This window comes from Hyla sarda, chromosome 2 (genome assembly GCF_029499605.1).
Source record: "Hyla sarda isolate aHylSar1 chromosome 2, aHylSar1.hap1, whole genome shotgun sequence".
Lineage (NCBI taxonomy): Eukaryota > Metazoa > Chordata > Amphibia > Anura > Hylidae > Hyla > Hyla sarda.
This window is the reverse complement of record NC_079190.1, coordinates 159,799,576-159,819,217: the sequence shown is the minus strand read 5'-3', so window position 1 is coordinate 159,819,217 and position 19,642 is coordinate 159,799,576. Positions and strand designations below refer to the sequence as shown.

Sequence of the window (19,642 nt, the reverse complement as noted above, 5' to 3'; positions counted from 1 at the left end):
TGTCCATTTTAGCAACCATGCATAGCAGATGTATGCTAAGGGCAGCATGGTGGGTCAGTGGTTAGCACTGCTGCCTTGCAGTGCTGGGGACTTGGGTTCAAATCCCACTAACGACAACAATAAATAAAGCGTTATTATTATTATTATTATAACGTCAGCAGAGAGAACTGTGGTGGTGATGTCATCAGAGAGCATTCCAAAAAGAAAAGAATTTCCTCAGCAGCTAATAAGTACAGGAAGGATTAAGATTTTTTTTATAGAAGTAATTTACAAATATCTTTAACTTTCTGCCACCAGTTGATTTAAAAGAAAAAAGGTTTTCACCGGAGTACCCCTTTAAGGATAGTAATGCTTTCAATTTTGTTCAGTTTTTTTGTATTTACAGTTGTACTCTGTAAAATGTCTTACCATATTTTTGTTTCTCCAGAACCAACTTATTGCCGATCATGGTCACAATCCCTTGATGAAGAAGGTGTTTGATGTGTATCTATGCTTTCTTCAGAAAAATCAGTCTGAGACTACACTTAAGAATGTCTTCACAGCATTAAGGTCATTAATTTATAAGGTCAGTAAGGCAGGGCATGCTGCAAACCTTACAGACTTTACTGCAGGTATCAAGTACTGTAAAAGTCTTTTATTGTGGTATCACTGAGACCTGATGGGTCATGGAGTGTCAGTCAGAGAATCATATGCATAAAAATCTGTTGTATAGGCGTAAACCCAGCACAGTATGAAATGTTATCAGTGAACATGAGCTTGTGCACACACAGTTAAAACCTTGGTGGAATATATCAAAGCTGCACCAGGCGTAGACCCGATAAATGTTTGAAATTTTTTGTGCAAACATCGTATATGCACAAAACTTTTTAACCTTTTGATGGTTTGGCGCTGTGCTCGCTAAGGGGCTTATTTATTTTATTTTTAAAAGGTAGATTCCAAAGAAATAGGAAATATTGGGAATGTTTTGTGCATTGGCTCAAAACTGCAGTGGCAGTTTTTGTAGAAGAAAAAACATTGAAAACAACTCCAAAAAAACTGTTTTGTGGGATTTTCAACTGAATATTTCCTTTTTGGTGTTCTTTTTGGTTCTTCGAAAACCATGCCAGTCAAAGCAGAGTCTATAGGAGTGGGGGTTGGTATCTGACTTTGACAAGATTTTAGTGCCTTTTGGCATGGAAGGCAATGGTTATGAACGAGGATATTCAACTCAAAAACCACACTTATTATGTAAAACTACAAAATTTGGTCAATGTCATATGGGTGGAAACAAAATAAAAGTATAAATTCCCCATGGGTGCTTGCGTATATAAGATACATAAGAAAAAAATATTAAAATAACAGATTTTCAAAACATATCTCACATGACTTAAAAAGAATGAACAAGTTTTATTATTCCTTTCCCAATGGTTTAGTGTGAGCTTTTTCAATACAATTTTAGCACACTAAAATTATGGCCAACATTTTAGCAAGTTACATGAACAATCCCCAGAAATTACTTTTTTAACTCAATAAAATGGATGTGTCCAAAATTTTGCAACCCCTACAGATATAATATTAAAACCTACACAAAAATGCTGTTATTTTGACAAATCTTGTTTTTCTGTTACCAACTGTTTATTGAGCACTCATGGGCACCGGATAGCAGAATAGCAGAGCGCACATGTATATAAGAAAGAGTGGGCTACATACTGGTACTTGATAAAATTCAGGCACTCATGGTTAGATGGATCTTTCTTTTTTTGTTTATTCAAGACATTCTGTAGTTTTTTTTCCGATAGCTTGTAGGTGGTATATAGGCAGACTTCCATGCTTTTGAGACCACGTTTTTTGTTGTTGTTTAAATTTTATACTTGGAGGTGTGTAAACTCCATATGTAATGCACCTTGAACATTTTCTAGGCAGCATTATGGTAGCACCTGTGAGGCCGTGCACCTATATTAGCCAACTCAGGTGGGGCTTGCAGTTTGTCTCCCTCCTCCCATTGTATGTGTGCTCAGTCACGCTGGAGGGTACCTGGGAGGACTCTGTGAGTCGACCGAATGCTGCCGTAATTGCCCACTGGCCCCTATTTTGCTTATCATGCACAGGTAGGTTTAGCGTTAGGTCCCGTGCCATTTGAGAAACCTTGACGTTGGTGTGCGGGCTCTGGTATGTCCTTCATATAAGGATATACTGGCGAATGTCTCAATTTTAACATCAGTGTTGAGGGATAACCAATGTCACTGTATACATCTACCACAGTAGTGCACCTAAATTCCTGTATTGTAAACTTCCATGCTAGCAGAGATCTAAACATACTAGTTGGGAGCCATCAGGGTCTGATGCAATGTTTCTGGGGACCGCCCCCTTACTCATGCGTACTAGATCCTGGATTTCCAGGGTATAATGTGGGAAGCTCACATCTGATGGTAATCAAGGGATATTCATTTAAAGAGATAAACATATAATTATACTTATAATTTTACTTAAATTATACTTATCTCTTTAAATGAATATCCCTTGATTACCATCAGATGTGAGCTTCCCACATTATACCCTGGAAATCCAGGATCTAGTACGCATGAGTAAGGGGGCGGTCCCCCGAAACATCGCATCAGACCCTGATGGCTCCCAACTAGTATGTTTAGATCTCTGCTAGCATGGAAGTTTACAATACAGGAATTTAGGTGCACTACTGTGGTAGATGTATACAGTGACATTGGTTATCCCTCAACACTGATGTTAAAATTGAGACATTCGCCAGTATATCCTTATATGAAGGACATATATATCATCTACAAGCTGTATGAAAAAAACGACAGAATGTCTTGAATAAACGAAAAAAGAAATAGTCATCTAACCGTGAGTGCCTGAATTTTATAAAGTACCAGTATGTATCCCACTCTTTCTTATATAAATAGTCTATAGTGGAGTTGGTGAATATCCACACCTGGGCTGGAATAATTGTCTACACAAAGACTTTTTTCTATTCAGAGCGCACATGTCGGCATAAGCTATACATCATTAGGACGTAAGCAGCAATGAGGAGGAGGCTGCGTCTGTGCTCTGCTATTCTACGGTCTTAGGTCATTAGGATGTGAGAGTTAAGGCTTATGCATATGCAGAAGATGGGTGGGCATATTAAAGCGTGGAGGACGGAGGCAAGGAAGATCGGAAAGCTGGTTTCCACCTCCAATGCGCAAAGGGGCATATGTGCATACTAGCAATGGAGCCTGTAACTTTGTAGGTGATTCATCATTTTACCAAGGGTATTGCGTTTAGTGCTGGTGACGTGGCTGTCCTTTTCCCTTTTTAACCAGATTAAAGTGCAGTGAGCTACTTTTAATTGATTTTACTTTTCCTGAGGTGTTTGCCAAATCAGATAATCTGGTGAAAAAATTCCAGTCAGATAAAATTAAAATAAGGAAGCAATCTAGTAAAAATTAGTAACCAATACATCTTAATCTGCTGTGGTTTTGGTGTGGTTTTTCAAAAACCCACTAGTATCAAAATGAAGCAATGCATCAAGAATTTGTGCGTTGTCAAGCAGCACTTTTACCCCCTTGTTTCACTCTCTATTTCCTCTTAGATTGCAAACTCTTGTTAACAGGGCCTCCACTCTTCTTATATACATTGTGTGGTATTCTGTATTAACTGATTTTGTATCCTGTGGAATAGGTTGGTGCTATTATTATTATTTTATTATAAATTCCACATTATATTGCAGTATTCCATACTACATTATATTGCAGTCCAAGAACTGGATAGTCAGATTTTCTGCATTATCACATTCCACTTTCACATAAGATACAATGGCCCAGATTTATCAATTTGTCTGAGACAAAATATATCTGATATTTATCTCAGACAGCAACCAATCACTGCTTCTTTCATCTTCCATTTTACCATAGAAATTTACGAAGTGAAAGCTGAGCTGTGATTGGTTGCTATAAGACACATTATCAACTCCAACAGGTTAATGAAGCTGGGCCAATGTCTTGATGATATACAGTGTCATTCTTTTTAATGTGCTTTACATATTTTAGCCTCTGATTCTGGATAAATGCTCTATTATACAGAAATATTTGCATTTTTCCCCCCCTCAGTTTCCGTCAACGTTTTATGAAGGAAGAGCCGATATGTGCGCTGCCTTGTGTTACGAAATACTTAAATGCTGTAATTCCAAGCTCAGCTCCATCCGAACAGACTCCTCTCAGCTCCTGTATTTCTTAATGAGGAATAACTTTGACTACACTGGAAAGAAGTCCTTTGTTAGAACACACCTACAGGTGACTATAGTGTGACCTGAATGTGGATCCTTACTGAGCACTCACACGTCGATCAAGGGGTTGGGAACAACATAATACAAAAAATGTATTCCTTTTAGTAAAATATGGTTTTTATTGTGCATAAACACTTTACCAGTCCTAGACACACATAATTTGGCTGCATTTCTACACCCCACAGTTGTTCGAATATATAATGAACAGAATGAATTATTTCTTCTGTCATGAACAGTAATTTTAACAAATCAATTCTGTACAAATTTGATGAAAAATTTTGATTATGTGGAATCTGAACCTTTTATTTGTTTCAAATTCCTTTTTGCTTCTGTTCCTGTAAACTGAGTGGCCCTGAGGTAACCAATGAGGCTGTACGCATCCCAGTTCCCTCTCACTATATTCACTGGGCCCAGCCATTTAGTGTACTTTAATGGAGCAGGGACTACTACGACTGACAAGAGTCTCTGCTCCTGTTCATACTTTGCATGGGCAATAGGGGCACTTCCGAATCAGGATTTGCCATATCAGTCCTAAAACTAATTTGGGGACATTCATATCTAGTTTAACATTACACATATCAAATTTAAGCTTCTCAAAAGTATTGATGTGTTTTATGTCTGCATATTACAGGTAATAATATCAGTAAGCCAGTTAATAGCCGACGTGGTTGGAATAGGAGGCACGAGATTCCAGCAGTCCCTCTCAATAATCAACAACTGTGCAAACAGTGACCGGCTTATTAAGGTTAGTAAATTGTGATATCACGGAATCCTAATAGGGGGTCTATTGACCAAACGTTCCAATCACAGAATTATAGACCATTAAAATATAACTTTTATTAATACAAGCCCATAAAACAAGGGTACCACAAAATCAAGAAATCCACAAAATAATAGATAAATCCACACAGGTGAAAAATCACCAGAATAACCAAAGATATGTCTGATAAAGCACATAACACAGATCACGTCGGCCACTCTAGGGTCCAATTACAAGTAGAAATCAAGATAACAATATTGATAAGTATACAAATATGTATCTATCCAGCCCTAACCCCAGATGGCACATGGGGAGGTATGGGGAGGGACAACTGGGGGGCCGGGGTCGGGAGCCTGTCACTCCCAGGACGGTCCCGCGCAGGAACTTCCTATACTATACTTAACTGTACACTCCCTACACCCAAACTAACTAACTAGCTAAAAGGTCAACTACCTCTCTACCCGGGCAAAGCCCTATTTCACTATGTGTGATAATTACACAGTTGCATTTAATTTGCAAGGAAGGAGGTACGAGTTTACCACTGAGAGAGATAAATGCTACAAAGTGTGCATAAATGAATCCTTGATGGTGTCACTATAATTAATGCTAGATATAATCAGCTAATAGGTATGTTGCAGTTCACAATACAGATACATATATGTTAGTAGATACAGCAGAAACATAAAAAAGCAGCAATGCAAACCATACGCAAAGCACATGTATATATGAAAATGCAAATGCGGTAGAAGTACATCACATAAGCAAGCATGACATATGTAGCTGACTCTGACTGACTGACAAATATTAAATCACTTGCATCTGCGACATGTAGATAAACAACCTAAGGCCATGCAGTGATTTAAACACAACAAAGAGCAAACACAGTGACAGTAATATTACCATAAGCACACATTTACTGACAGGGCAACCATTTGTTAACTAGTACTACAGCCTCTAAATAAATACATAATTGAGGATGTATAAGGTGATACACAGTTGTATACTTATATGGATAGCTGTCCCATAGATGTCCCCAGTCAAAATTCTCAACGCCTTTCTCCCATCACGGTCATCAGGAGAGTAGATGAGATAAAGATACAAGTGGCTCAAACCCCCGGCGTTCCTCTGCATGGAGATCCCATCTGGCGGCTAGTGGCGGCCAGTTGTCCCTCCCCATACGCCACCCTGTGCCATCTGGGGTTAGGGCTGTATAGATACATATTTGTATACTTATCAATATTGTTATCTTGATTTCTACTTGTAATTGGACCCTAGAGTGGCCAATATGATCTGTGTTGTGTGCTTTATCAGACACATCTTTGGTTATTGTGGTGATTTTTCACCTGTGTAGATTTATCTATTATTTTGTGGATTTCTTGATTTTGTGGTACCCTTGTTTTATGGGCTCGTATTAATAAAAGTTATATTTTAATGGTCTATAATTCTGTGATTAGTAAATTGTGATATATAAAGTGAATCTTAGTAAATAGGTTATAAGAGTGTACACTAGGATAGTAATGCTACTGATGAAAAAAGTTGCTGTAGTTAAGCTTTCCTCCAATAGGGGGAGTTCACTACCTTTGTTCCATGATTGTTAATTGCTGTTCACTGTTCTTACAGCTATGATCTTTAACAGTTTTTAAATAATCTCCTGTAACTTTCATGTGTGTGGAGACCATGTTTTTCATCACCCCCCCCCCCCCCCCCCCCCCAGTCCCTCCATAGGGAACATTTCCTAGGGGACTTGCAATGAAAACATAAAAAATGGCCATCCATTAATATATCAGAGGTTAGAGCAGATAGTTGTTGTTTTACTTACAGACATATTGGCATTTTTCTGTTAAGTTGTGGTTGCCATTTTTACAAACCTTGAAACAGGAAATGCAGCCATATTACTTGTCACCTCTCAGAAAATCATAATACACCTATTTGGTTAAAAATGGACTCTGCTGACAAAACGACATACGATTGTCCATTACGGAGCAGTTGGTTAAGAAATAGAAAAATGTCTGAAAGTAGAAGAATCTATGCAAGTATAAGAATTACAACTAGCAAACCTTGGCTGCAGCTAGAACTTGTGATTTCCTAACATGCAAGCAGATAGTAGGTGTATTTTACTTGTCTGTCCACATTTAGAGAATTATATTAAAAGCATTCTGTTAAGTGTAAATGAGAGACTTATACTTGTCTTTCTGCTTCCACTCCTGTTTTGTTTGAAGCAAATCTATAAAAATCTGCACAAAACTAGTACATCTGATCTCCCCTATCTCTACATCTACAGGAGAGAAGATTAGATCTTGGCACAAGGGCATTAAAAAAGCACAGCCCTCTTTCCACCTGTCTTAATGTAATTGCGGTATATTTTATGTTAGTTAGATAGGAGACCTAGTTTGTTTTGCGATATTTATCAGTATTACACTATCATTGAAACACACAACGGCACAGCTATGCATCTTAGGTGTGGCAAACACACATGGAGTTGCATCAGTACTGCTATGGTGGTGCTGTAACTCATACAGAGTTTAGTCTATAGCTAATATCCAGTAAAGAAAGAGTGGCACCTACCAATCCTTTTTTTATTTCTCTTTATTGGTTCATGGTGTACACAAAGATATCCGGCCGCTGGTGTGTGCTGCTGTGTTGCACTTGTGTGCAGTTCTACAGCAGAAGCACAAACAGCTGTTGCTGTCAGTTCACATTACTGTGTATGTCCGCTTCAATTATATGATATGTTTGTCTGAACAATGGATGAATAAAAAGGAGGAAAACCCATTGGTGAGTGCCACAGTATTATACAGTATAGTTATTCACAGTTCTTTTCTGTCTTTCAGCATACAACGTTCTCATCTGATGTAAAAGATCTGACTAAAAGAATCCGCACAGTACTTATGGCCACAGCTCAAATGAAGGAGCATGAGAATGACCCAGAAATGCTGGTTGACCTGCAGTACAGCCTGGCGAAGTCATATGCTAGTACCCCAGAGCTGAGGAAAACTTGGCTTGACAGCATGGCCAGGATTCATGTTAAACATGGAGACTTATCAGAGGTGGGGAGCTTTCTGTAAATTTCTCTCTTTTTTTATAACATTGTGAAATTTTTGTTTTTCGCAGTTTCCAATATACTGTGTGTGTGTGTATGTATATGTGTGTGTATACATATATATATATATATATTTAGAGGAGCACCCCTCACTGGCATGACAGTTATCTGTCTGGTCGGCATCTAACAACCAGAGCTCCTAAAAATCCTTAGAATGAAGATATCAAGCAAGCAGTCTCTACATATATGGAATAAGGAATTGAGATGTCGTAAATGTTAAGGGGGGGGAAGAATTATACCTGAGGTCAAGTAATTCTATTAAGGATTGTGTCTGCTGCTTTAGGTTATGTTTTATCTAGATCTGTCCTTCACTCCCTCTATTCAATCATTTGCATGTTTGTCTCCAGCAACTCCCTATCTACTTTACACTTAATACAACCATACAGAAGTAAGACATGATATGAGCACTGTTCAAATCCACGAAGGGGAACATAACATCAGGCTTTCATTTACTACATAACGACAACAGAAAACATCGGGGTATACTCTCGAATCCTCCTCTCCTAGTATACTTATAAATTAGGACAACAATATGGGTACATTTCTAGCCAGCTGTTCATTAATGTACACTGAAAACATATAAACATAATCTGTTGGTGGGTTTTTCTTGTTGGTCAGTTTTCATGTTTTCTCTATCCAGTCTATTCTAAACAAAACTTTCACCGTACTAAATATGAAATGTAAAATATATAAAAATCTAAATAAATACATTTAATCTTTAATTTATATCTAAATATAAGGAAAGTGATGGAATATGATCCCGTGCCCAAAGCATACTTTTACATGTGCCTGCTGTCCAAACATAAAGAAGCCCCAATAATGGGAGAAAGATCTCACCCAACAGTGATCCCTACAATATTAAAAAAGGACCACTTCTGGATCATGGGAAGTTATATCTTACACCACCATAGGTTTTCTCAAGATGACTGGAGGGATTGCTTTCACTGTTTCATTCTCTGCTCTTCTTCCTGTGCAAAACCTTCAGAATGATAGACAGATGCGCGTTAGGGAATTCAACTTATGGCTTGGTGAATGGGGTCAACAAGGTTTTGGCTTTGGGTCTTACGATAGCTATATTTAAAAAAATAAAAACTGCCACAAGAGGACATAGTTTTAAATTAGAGGGGCAAAGTTTTAAAAGAAATATGAGGAAGTATTACTTTACAGAGAGAGTAGTGGATGCATGGAATAGCCTTCCTGCAGAAGTGGTAGCTGCAAATACAGTAAAGGAGTTTAAGCATGTATGGGAAAAGGACAATTCCTAAGTATTCAGAATATTGAGCAGACTAGATGGGCCAAATGGCTCTTATCTGCCAACACATTCTATGTAAAATTTGATTGATCCTTAAGGGATTAATCGAAATATCTCCCTTCAGTAGCTATGCTCGAACATACATACACACACACTTTGAGAGATAGATGAGGTTTCATCTGTACAATTATTGAGTGAACATGGTGTTGGCTTTGGCTTCAGCTCTTGGTTACCCCGCTTTCTAACTTTACTGTGGATCCTAATCACTCCCACTTTTCAATAATGCCTCTCACAGTTGATGGTGGAAGATCTAGGAGGAGAGAAGGTTCATGAACTGACTTATTGTGGCAGTGCTCCTGTTAGGCTAGGTTCACACTGTGGAATTTCTGCCGGAGATCGAGCCAGCGGCACTAGGACCGCGTGGACCACATTGCCATCCCCATAGATGGCAATGCATTTCTGAGCAGATCTCCCAAAAGATCCACCAGAAATGCATTGCAGTATATGGGGGCAGCAATGCAGTCTGCTCTGTCCTAACGCCGCCAGCTCGATCTCCGGCAGAAATTCCACAGTGTGAACCTAGCCTTAGAGTGCTAGGCTGGAATTCAGTGAGCTCTGTAGAGTGACCTATTCTTTCAGACTTTGGTAAAGACAGACTGGGATTTATACACCTGGGGTAATTGGACTGAATGATACACCTGACGTCAGTATATAAGATGTGTGGCCCAATATGTTTGTTTATATAATGGATAGGTTAGGTATATGCTGATTTTAACAGACTGATGTCTTTAAGGCATTATTCAGACAAGCATTTTTCATGCAAGTCAACTCCAAGCTCACAACTGTAAGTTTGACGTGCTTGAAAAATGCTTGTCTGAATAATTCCTTAAAGATATCGGTCTGTTAAAATCAGCACATACCTATCTCTTGGCTTAAAGGGTTTATCCAGGAATAGAAAAACAGAACTAATTATTTTCAAAAAACGCTCCACATCTGTCTCCAGGTTGGATGTGGTACAACTTGGCTCCATTCCCTTCACTGGAACTGAGCTTCAGATCCACACCCAACCTGGAGACAGACGGGGAGCGGTTTTGAAAGAAATTAGCTCTGTTTTTCTACTTCTGGATAACCCCTTTGAATGAGAAGTTGCTGTACAGAGGCAGGATAGACATATGTCCAAGAGTGGATACAGTTCTTCCTAGAATCAAGAAAGAACTATAAGTACACTTTTTTTTTAATCAGATATTTTTTATTGAAGCTTTTTTATAAACACAAAAATAATGTAACAAACATACAAACAACCCACTAACCTCTCCACCCCACCAACACCCGCCCCTCAAACAGGCAATCCGTCTCAACCCCACAACCCTAACACATCAGACTATGAAAGAGCAGAAAAAAAGTCATGCAAATCAGACAAACAAGGAGATGTAGTGTGTAAGACATGGCCTCCCAGGGGCAGGTGTCAGTGAAATGAAAGAGAAGTAGAAGCACGCCAGGCACCATACCAGCAAACAACCCACAAACAGACCAAACATGAAACGTTCAGACCGACCAATCATACACTACACACATTAGCCTCGCCCACATACAATAAAGGAGTGTAGAAATGAACAACTATGTCCTATCTTCAGGAGGGTTAAATTTCCTCACCCAGAGACCCCAGATGCCATCAAACTTCCGCTCCACCTTTCGTTTAGTGTAGATCCCCTTTTCCAATCTAACTATAAACTTAACCCAAGCAATCAAATCTGCCACATCCGGAGGAGTAGGCCTAATCCAATACTGCGCTATCAGTTTCCGGGCCTGATACAGAACACGTAGTATGCCAATCTCCACCAATGAGGGTTCCTGTCGACAACCAATAAGACCCAGTAGGCATATTTAGGGAGCGGAGCTAAGGTCACCCCGTACATCATAAGCACACATTCTTAATATACAAGTTCATATAATAGATGTCTTTTCTATAGATAAAGGGTTCATGAATATATTCACTCGCATTTTATGCTTGTCTAGTGATATTGCATAGTGGTAGGTTTAGTGTTTTATGCAGCCTCTCAGTTGGGAAAGCTAGTTTGTGGTCTAGACTGGGAAAAAAGCTCTGCTGGATCCCTATTCATTGGAAAGGTTATGGCGTGTATAAGAGAACCCCTCTGTTTCTCATGGTGTCTTTCCTTATCTTTCAGGCAGCAATGTGCTATGTACACGTGGCTGCTCTGGTAGCTGAATACCTCATGAGGAAAGGTGAGTGCAGTATCAGTAATATGTGCTATTCACTCTTATCACTGCAGCTTCTTTCAGTGAACAGTAATTCGGGTAAAGGATTGGTAATAAATTACAGAAGGCTGCTGACTGACTGTGTAACCCTGTATTCATCTTGTATGCTGTTTATTTAGTCATATGTAATATTCTGTTGCTTGTCAAGCCGATTTAGCTGCACCTGCTTTCCTTTTAGCTAAACAAAGTCTGTTAAAATCTATTACATGTAATAGTTAGAAATATATTAACATTTTTCCATTGGTCTGCTGTTTCCATAGTTGCTGTTTATAAGGACAGCTATAATAAAAAATAAAAAAACAGCTTGGACTGACTCCTCTCCCACTGATGTCCCATAATACATTGGTCCTCAACCCAGTCCTCAAGGCCTACCAACCTTCATTTCAATCTTGTACGTTATGTGGGTCTTGAGGACTGGGCTGGGGAGCTCTGTCTTAATGGTCTAGATACATGGGAAAGTGTTATTGTACAAGCTTTTCATCTTTTATTATTAGACAACACAATGTGAAAGTAATATATGTCATGAGATCATTTATTATGCGAACAGAACTTTTAAGGCAAGTTTTTTTTTTTTCTAGAATTTTCTTTGATTCTACAGTATGTTAGAATAAAGAGATAGATGGAAGCATTACATAGATCCTATGTTCTGTTGCTAAACGCATGTTACAACATGTAAAAGGGTTATCTGCAATACTACTATACATCAAACATAAAAATTCATCATACAGCAGGGCTATTTATTAAAAGTGTGGCTAGATCTTGTCCAGATAGAGATATATGCCCAGATCCAGGATTGTTGCGCTCAAATAGTCTAATATCATGAGTTCCCTCCTAATCCTGACTTCAAAGCTGTGTACTAGGCATTTTTGATGCTTTACCTGACAAGAGTGATATGACCCCATGGCGTCGCTGCAAATACTCAAAGGAGTTTAAGCATGCATGGGGTAGGCAAAAGGCTATCCTTAATATAAGATAGGGCCAGGGACTATTAATAATATTCAGAATATTGGGCAAACAAGATGGGCGACCAAATGGTTCTCATCTGCTGACACATTCTATGTTTCTATGTTTGTGCTCTTTGCCTGCGTATTGTGAAATAATTCTTCATACAGCATGTTCTCTTTGTTTCCAAACACTTGAGCTTACATTGTTTTTGTTTTATGGATTTTATTTGATCATATACAGTATTTATGTTCAATTGCTACATTATTGGTACAATTTTATTTTTTTATCAGGGGGTGGCAGCAGTAGATTTATCTAAACCTGTCCAGAGGAAAAGTTGCTGATTTGCCCATAGCAACCAATCAGATCGCTGCTTTAATTTTTGATAAGGCCTCTGAAAAATGAAAGAAGCAATCTGATTGGTTGATATGGGCAACTCAGCAACTTTTCCTCTGGACAGGTTTAGATAAATCTCCCCCATAGTTTTTAGGAGGACCCTTATTATAAAAACAGGTTGCACAAAGTGGACAACACTTTAACTTTCTACTGATGACACCCTTTCTGTGATATTCTTTGAAAGATGTGGTCATACAAATGAAAAGGATCTGTGTAGATGAGCAGGAGTGAGAGAGTTAAATGGCACTTTCATAGTCAATAATTGTGATCTTTGAAGTACAACTTTAAAGATTGGTCCAGAATGTGATGTAAAGGATGATAGCACAATACTCTAACCATTGTGGTCTCTCATGTACGGGTGGCACTGGTTAGAAGTCTGAAAAGTTTGCCTATTTTATTGAAGTCAATCTATGATATGCTATTCTTCGCTGTTCCCAGGAATGTTCAGACAGGGCTGCTCAACCTTTAGAGTGATCACTCCCAATATTGATGAGGAAGCTTCTATGATGGAAGATGTTGGCATGCAGGATGTTCATTTCAATGAGGTATGCTTATATATTTAACCTGCGTGTTACAAAGAGTTAAAGTTTAAAAAAAAAAAAAAGTAATATTTCTGCAATTAATTTCCACACTATTTTGCATTGTGAAAACCAGTAGCATCTAATTTCAGTCTACAGAAGTACCAGTCGCTTGCACTAAACTAGGAAAGAGGTGTTGCGTTCTAAACTTGCTGTAGCAGTGCAAGCTAGGGAAATACTGGTGACCCATACTACACTAGGCCCTAAATGCACACATTGCATTATGTACACCCCCTACATGTGGGCACTGGCATCAAAGTCTTTTGCTTGCAAAAACTATTATTAAGAAATAACATTAATTGACTTTAAATTCTGCTACTGTTGGTGCCAATGGTGTGTAACCCCTGTGTTTCCTCCCATTTTCCCCTTTAAAGGAGATATGTCATACAGAAAAAACGTATCTCCTATCCACAGGATAGGGAATAAGTTTTAGATCACCGGGGGTTCGAGCACTGGGGCCCCCGCGTTATCCTGTAGGGAGGCAGGGTCTCCCTTGGTGCGGCACGTCATGTCCCCCACTCGAAGCGAAGGCCGCCCCTCCCCCTCCATTTTTCTCTGGGAGAGCAGTTCATCTGTCTTTGGCTCTCCTATAGAGATATATGGAGGGGGCGTAGCCTTTAATATCAGGTGGCATAAACTGGTTAAACATGCAAAAGCATATGTTGAACACTTAGTTTATCGACAATTGAAACACATATTGTTTACTTTTAGAACACTGTGTTTCCTCTAATCAGTTTCAGGTTGATAAATATTTTTGCATTGTATGGGTATTTTTATCAGCACCTCGTACAGTACAGAATAATTTTGCAGGATTTGCACTTAACCTTTAATCACAAGTAACATAAATGAGTAAATGTTTAACAAAATTCATAGTTCATCCAGATATTAAAGGGGTTATCTGGAGGCTTAAAACTGGTAACTATTCATCTTGTTACAGGAAAACAACTCATTCACCAATATACTTTGATTTCCTAACATTTGTTAAATTGCCCAACTAGAGCCTGGTCATGTGGTGGCAGAATTACTTAAGTTTCCTTCTACTTGGTGACGCACCAACACAGTCTCATGTGACTCAGTTTGTGTCACCAAACAGATGACCACAAGGAGCTGGCACTGATTCCTAATCAAGCCCCTTTTCTTGGTCCTTGCTTTTTTGGCTAGAGTGTTGGGCGGGGAAGTCACATGCTGAGAGAGGGTGATACCAGGATTTGTAGATTTTCAGCAGGTGCTGTAAAACGATGTCCTGCTTAGAAAATGTGGCCATTGATATGGGCTCCATTAATACCAATGTTGTACAGGGTAGAAAGGGATGGATTTGATGATTTAGGGTTGGACAGGGCACCAAGCCTAGAATTGGGGATGGTTGGGGGATTTATATGTTATGTGTGAAATATTTATATGTAAAATTTTATAAAGCTTCAATAATTAAAAAAAAAAAAAGGAACATCAAGAATATTTGTAATGAAAAACTTTGTGGATAATATTGCACAGTTAAAATGCGTCTGAAACAATAACCTTAAAAGGCCTGTACTTATGTTGTACAGACTTTCATGTGCGTTTCAAATAATGTTTTGTCATTTACATAGTGAAAATAAAAATTCTGCTGATCCTGTTCTACAAAAAAAAGTTGTACCAAACCATATGTAACAATGGATATCACATGTTTACTGATGACTTATTGTTGGCATAAGCCTCCATTGTGTGATAGGTACGGCCTAAGCCTTGAGACCCTCACCAGACAGCAGAGCAGGGGGGCTGGTCTCCTTCACAGTTGTTCCATATGCACCCTGATATGCTGAAGAGGGAGCAAACTGTTCACTATACAGCTACGTAGCACCGATGATGATGGCTAATATTTGGGCTTGTCCTAGGATGTTCTTATGGAGCTTCTTGAGCAGTGTGCTGATGGACTGTGGAAGGCCGAGCGTTATGAATTGATTGCAGACATTTACAAGCTCATCATTCCCATCTATGAAAAGCGGAGAGATTTTGAGGTACTTTATACATAATAATCTTAATATATGTATTCTTTATTTCTCTTTTTTATATATATAGAGAGAGAGAGAGAGAGAGAGAGAGAGAGAGTTTTATATATGCTCTACCTCCCGTTGTAAATTTAGTGCAGAAATGACTTATTTCTTATATTTTATTTATTGACTTTGTAGAGACTTGCTCATTTGTATGATACACTTCATCGCGCTTACAGCAAGGTTACCGAGGTGATGCACACAGGCAAGAGGCTTCTGGGAACCTACTTTAGAGTGGCCTTCTTTGGACAAGTAAGGACAGCCAAAGTTACATTTCTTTGTGAAAAATATTGCCTTCTAGAAAATCTCCACTCGGATCCTTCTATTTTACATTTATTGAACATTAATATGTATTTACAGTTGGTGGTGGATTCTTATTTCTGTCTATAAAGGCATAAGATACCCCCCCCCCGAACTCCTTATCCTGAGCTATTAAGAGTGACCTGTCTTGTAGGCATGTCATTTATCATGTCAGGCAACACTTACACACTGTGAAAAAATATTATCGTGATTGGATTGTGGAACCAACTAGGAAACTAGGAACAAGTTGTTGTAGTTTATGAATGTTCTACTATAATCTATTGCAAGGACCTCTGCAACTTCCGTTCCTACACGACCAATCTCTGGTATTAATTTCTGGGCTGAGAAAGTGACTAAAGGAAAGAAAACTGAGTGGCGTTCTTCTTATTGATAACCATTGTGAAAACAAATTACAGTCTATCTAGAAATTCAGTAGTAAACCTTTACCTTTTTGTGTTTCTTTTATATTATATTTGTCCCTCTCAAGGCAGCGGTAAGTTATGTTAGGTTTGGTGACAAGTTTTGTAGAGGTCTAAGCTATGCTTCTGTGTTTGCTAGAACGAGGTTGGCAAGATTTGCATTTCGTGCCACGATCAACCTGCGTCGTTCTCACTTCTCATCTGCACAGCTGGAAGTCACGCGTTTCTTGTCTATGTTATTAATGCATGCCATGTAGAAATGTATGGCTGTTGACTTGAGTGCCAGTTGTTTGATGTTAACCAGTAAGTCTGTAGACCGCTCACGGCTTCATTTCATAGAAGCTTCTCATCCAGACTGTTTGTAAAATTGTTTGTCTTTGGGAAACGTCTGTGCAGCTCCACTGCAGAAAGCAATGCAAGTTTCATTTTATTCTGTTTATCCCTCTTTTATAATTTTATAGCAATACCAGTTTACAGACAGTGAAACAGATGTGGAGGTAAATTCACTGGTGTGTCCGTCATGTAGGCAACACAGTGACCATATCCTGTATTGAAGGTTTTGGCTTGATGTGTTTTTTTATTAGCTCAGCACTCCATTCTCTTTCACTACATTATTCTGTTTGCCACCTTCCATTATCAGGAGTGTTTTCTTTTCTTTCTGGGTGCAGTTAATCCTTTACACTAGTTTCTGATGCTTTCTATTAAGATCGAGATGTCATGACTCCAAAGACAACATTATCTGTAAACCATGCAATGGTCAGAAGTAGAGATGAGCGAACTTACAGTAAATTCGATTAGTCACGAACTTCTCGGCTCTGCAGTTGACTTATCCTGCATAAATTAGTTCAGCTTTCAGGTGCTCCCGTGGGCTGGAAAAGGTGGATACAGTCCTAGGAGAATCTTTCCTCGGACTGTATCCACCTTTTACAGCCCACCGGAGCACCTGAAAGCTGAACTAATTTATGCAGGATAAGTCATCAACTGCCGAGCCGAGAAGTTCGTGACGAATCAAATTTACTGTAAGTTCACTCATCTCTAGTCAGAAGCCTTGGTGCTGGGGAGTAGTAAAAGGTAATATAAGAGTTTACTGCAGGCCAGAATAAAATATGGCTTTTTAATAATAGAAACTACATGTATTTTAAAGGAGTCCCAAATTTTAAACAATCTTTAGGATCACACTGGCTGTGGCTTGTTTTTATTGATAGTGATCTTTTTTTCCTCCCCTTGGGTGTTTAGTGGCTTATAGTAGTCACTAGGTAATCCTCTTGTCCTAGAAGCAATGCAAATTATCTATAATACTCTGACTTCTGGTGGGTTTGAGATTAGACATTGGCTCCTATCTAAACAAGCAGGGCTGCAATGTAAAGCATGGGGGAGAAGCAAAAAAGCCTGAGCCTCCTGTGTTAAAAAATATTAAATAAAAATTTGACATAGGGCTGGGTGGTATGACCAAATGTGTGTATCACGGTATTTTTTTTTTACTTTTGGCGGTTCCATGGCATATAACGGTATTTCCTAGCCCCCCCCCCCCCCCAATATTATCATCCCACATCCCCATCGGGGTAAATACTCACATATCACCTGCATGCGCTGCCCTCCTCGTCCTGTTTGTTGCGGCCACCCGCGCTGGCACTATATACTGTGCGGTATCCCTCAGTATAGAGCAGTGGTCTCCAACCTGCGGACCTCCAGATGTTGCAAAACTACAACTCCCAGCATGCCCGGACAGCCAACGGCTGTCCGGGCATGCTGGGAGTTGTAGTTTTGCAACATCTGGAGGTCAGCAGGTTGGAGACCACTGGTATAGATTGTCAGCGCCGGCGGCCGCCACAAACAAGACGAGGAGGGCAGCGCATGCAGGTTACATGTGAGTAGCACCCCGATGGGGACAGCGCTGGGCTAATAATTAATTGGGGGGGGGGGGGGCATAACAGCGTTCGCAGGTCACATATGATTAGTTCCCCGATGTGGGGACAGCGCAGTGCTGGGCTGATTCATTAATTCCCGAGGGGGAGGGGCCAAACCGGTATTGCGGTATGGGTTAAAATTCATATCGTGCAGCACAAAAATTTTGGTTTTCGGTATAAACCGGTATACCGCCCAGCCCTAATTTGACGTCGATTTTTGCTTAGAGTCTTCCTTACAACTAAATTGATAAGTTGAGGCTAAATGAGCTGCTTTCATTTTTGGCAGTTTTTAGTAATAGCAGCAGCTAGCAGTAGCATACAGGTTGCGTTTTTGAACATAAAGATGCAAGGGATTAACTCCAGGATTGTGTCTCACATTTCTTTTTTAGTTCTACAATACTTTCTACATTCCTTTAATTGTTTTGACTCCATGACCATGTGATCGTGTTCACATGATGAATACATTCATTTTTTTTTTTACATTTGTGCTTAGTGTCTCCACCTTGGGTTGTACATGAAGTGTTATAGTCAGCAAACTGTTTGATTATCACAAATATCTATCTCAGGGATTCTTTGAAGAAGAAGATGGAAAGGAATACATCTACAAAGAGCCTAAGCTTACTCCACTATCAGAAATCTCCCAACGACTGCTTAAGTTGTACTCCGACAAATTTGGTGCTGAAAATGTGAAAATGATACAAGATTCCGGAAAGGTACGGCCAGATGACTGCAGACAAGTTTGTACATTTTAACAATTGAAATCTAAGTCATTTGTGCTAAAATATCCAGTAGATCTGCACAATTTGGTAGAAATGTCATCTTGCGATTATGGAAGTAGATCCATTGTGATTTTGATATGTAGTTGCGATATAATAAACAAATGGCGAATTCCCCCGCGCCCCCAATTTCACATTTAGTCCCTCATTTCATGTCCACCCCTCATTTCATGTCTATCTTCCCCATTTCACTCCCCTCCGCCAATTTCATGCCTATATCTGTTAATATGGTGCTGGGTCACGCAGAAAACAAAAAAAAAATCTGGTGCTTGCCTAGCCCCAATCCCCCATATTCCTGCCGCATCCCATGCTCCTCCATGCGGTCCCAATATCTCCTGTACTTCCTTCTTTAGAGACAAGTGGTTTTACTTGCAGGACCTTCCCACTCAGCCAAGTGATTGGCTGTGCGGGAAGGTCCTGCAACTAGGTGATTGTTGCTAAAAAAGGATGCACAAACACTGGGACCGCTCAGAGGATAATGTTAGAAAAACTAATGCTTACCTAGCTCAGATCTCAACTTATCTCTATGTTTTCCTTCCACCACAGAACCATATTACACACACACACACGCGCGCACACACTCACACACAGGGGTTGGGTCTAGGGAAATTTAAACGCAAGGTAATATGGCAGGAATTTGCAGACAT

At 39.4% G+C, this 19,642-nt stretch overlaps 1 protein-coding gene across 18 annotated transcripts in view; it reads left to right on the top strand.

Annotated features, from left to right (window-relative positions):
• DOCK9 (dedicator of cytokinesis 9) overlaps nucleotides 1-19,642 on the top strand; it is a 255,830-nt gene that overhangs the window by 223,980 nt on the left and 12,208 nt on the right. For 10 of the 18 annotated variants that reach the window (XM_056555648.1, XM_056555641.1, XM_056555639.1 and 7 more), the window contains exons 40-49: nucleotides 428-565; nucleotides 4,086-4,268; nucleotides 4,893-5,006; nucleotides 7,853-8,068; nucleotides 11,560-11,617; nucleotides 13,427-13,533; nucleotides 15,438-15,560; nucleotides 15,732-15,845; nucleotides 16,774-16,809; nucleotides 18,786-18,932. In XM_056555648.1, coding sequence (XP_056411623.1) covers nucleotides 428-565; nucleotides 4,086-4,268; nucleotides 4,893-5,006; nucleotides 7,853-8,068; nucleotides 11,560-11,617; nucleotides 13,427-13,533; nucleotides 15,438-15,560; nucleotides 15,732-15,845; nucleotides 16,774-16,809; nucleotides 18,786-18,932 — 1,236 coding nt within the window. The other 8 variants (XM_056555647.1, XM_056555651.1, XM_056555640.1 and 5 more) reach the window with 3 other exon arrangements.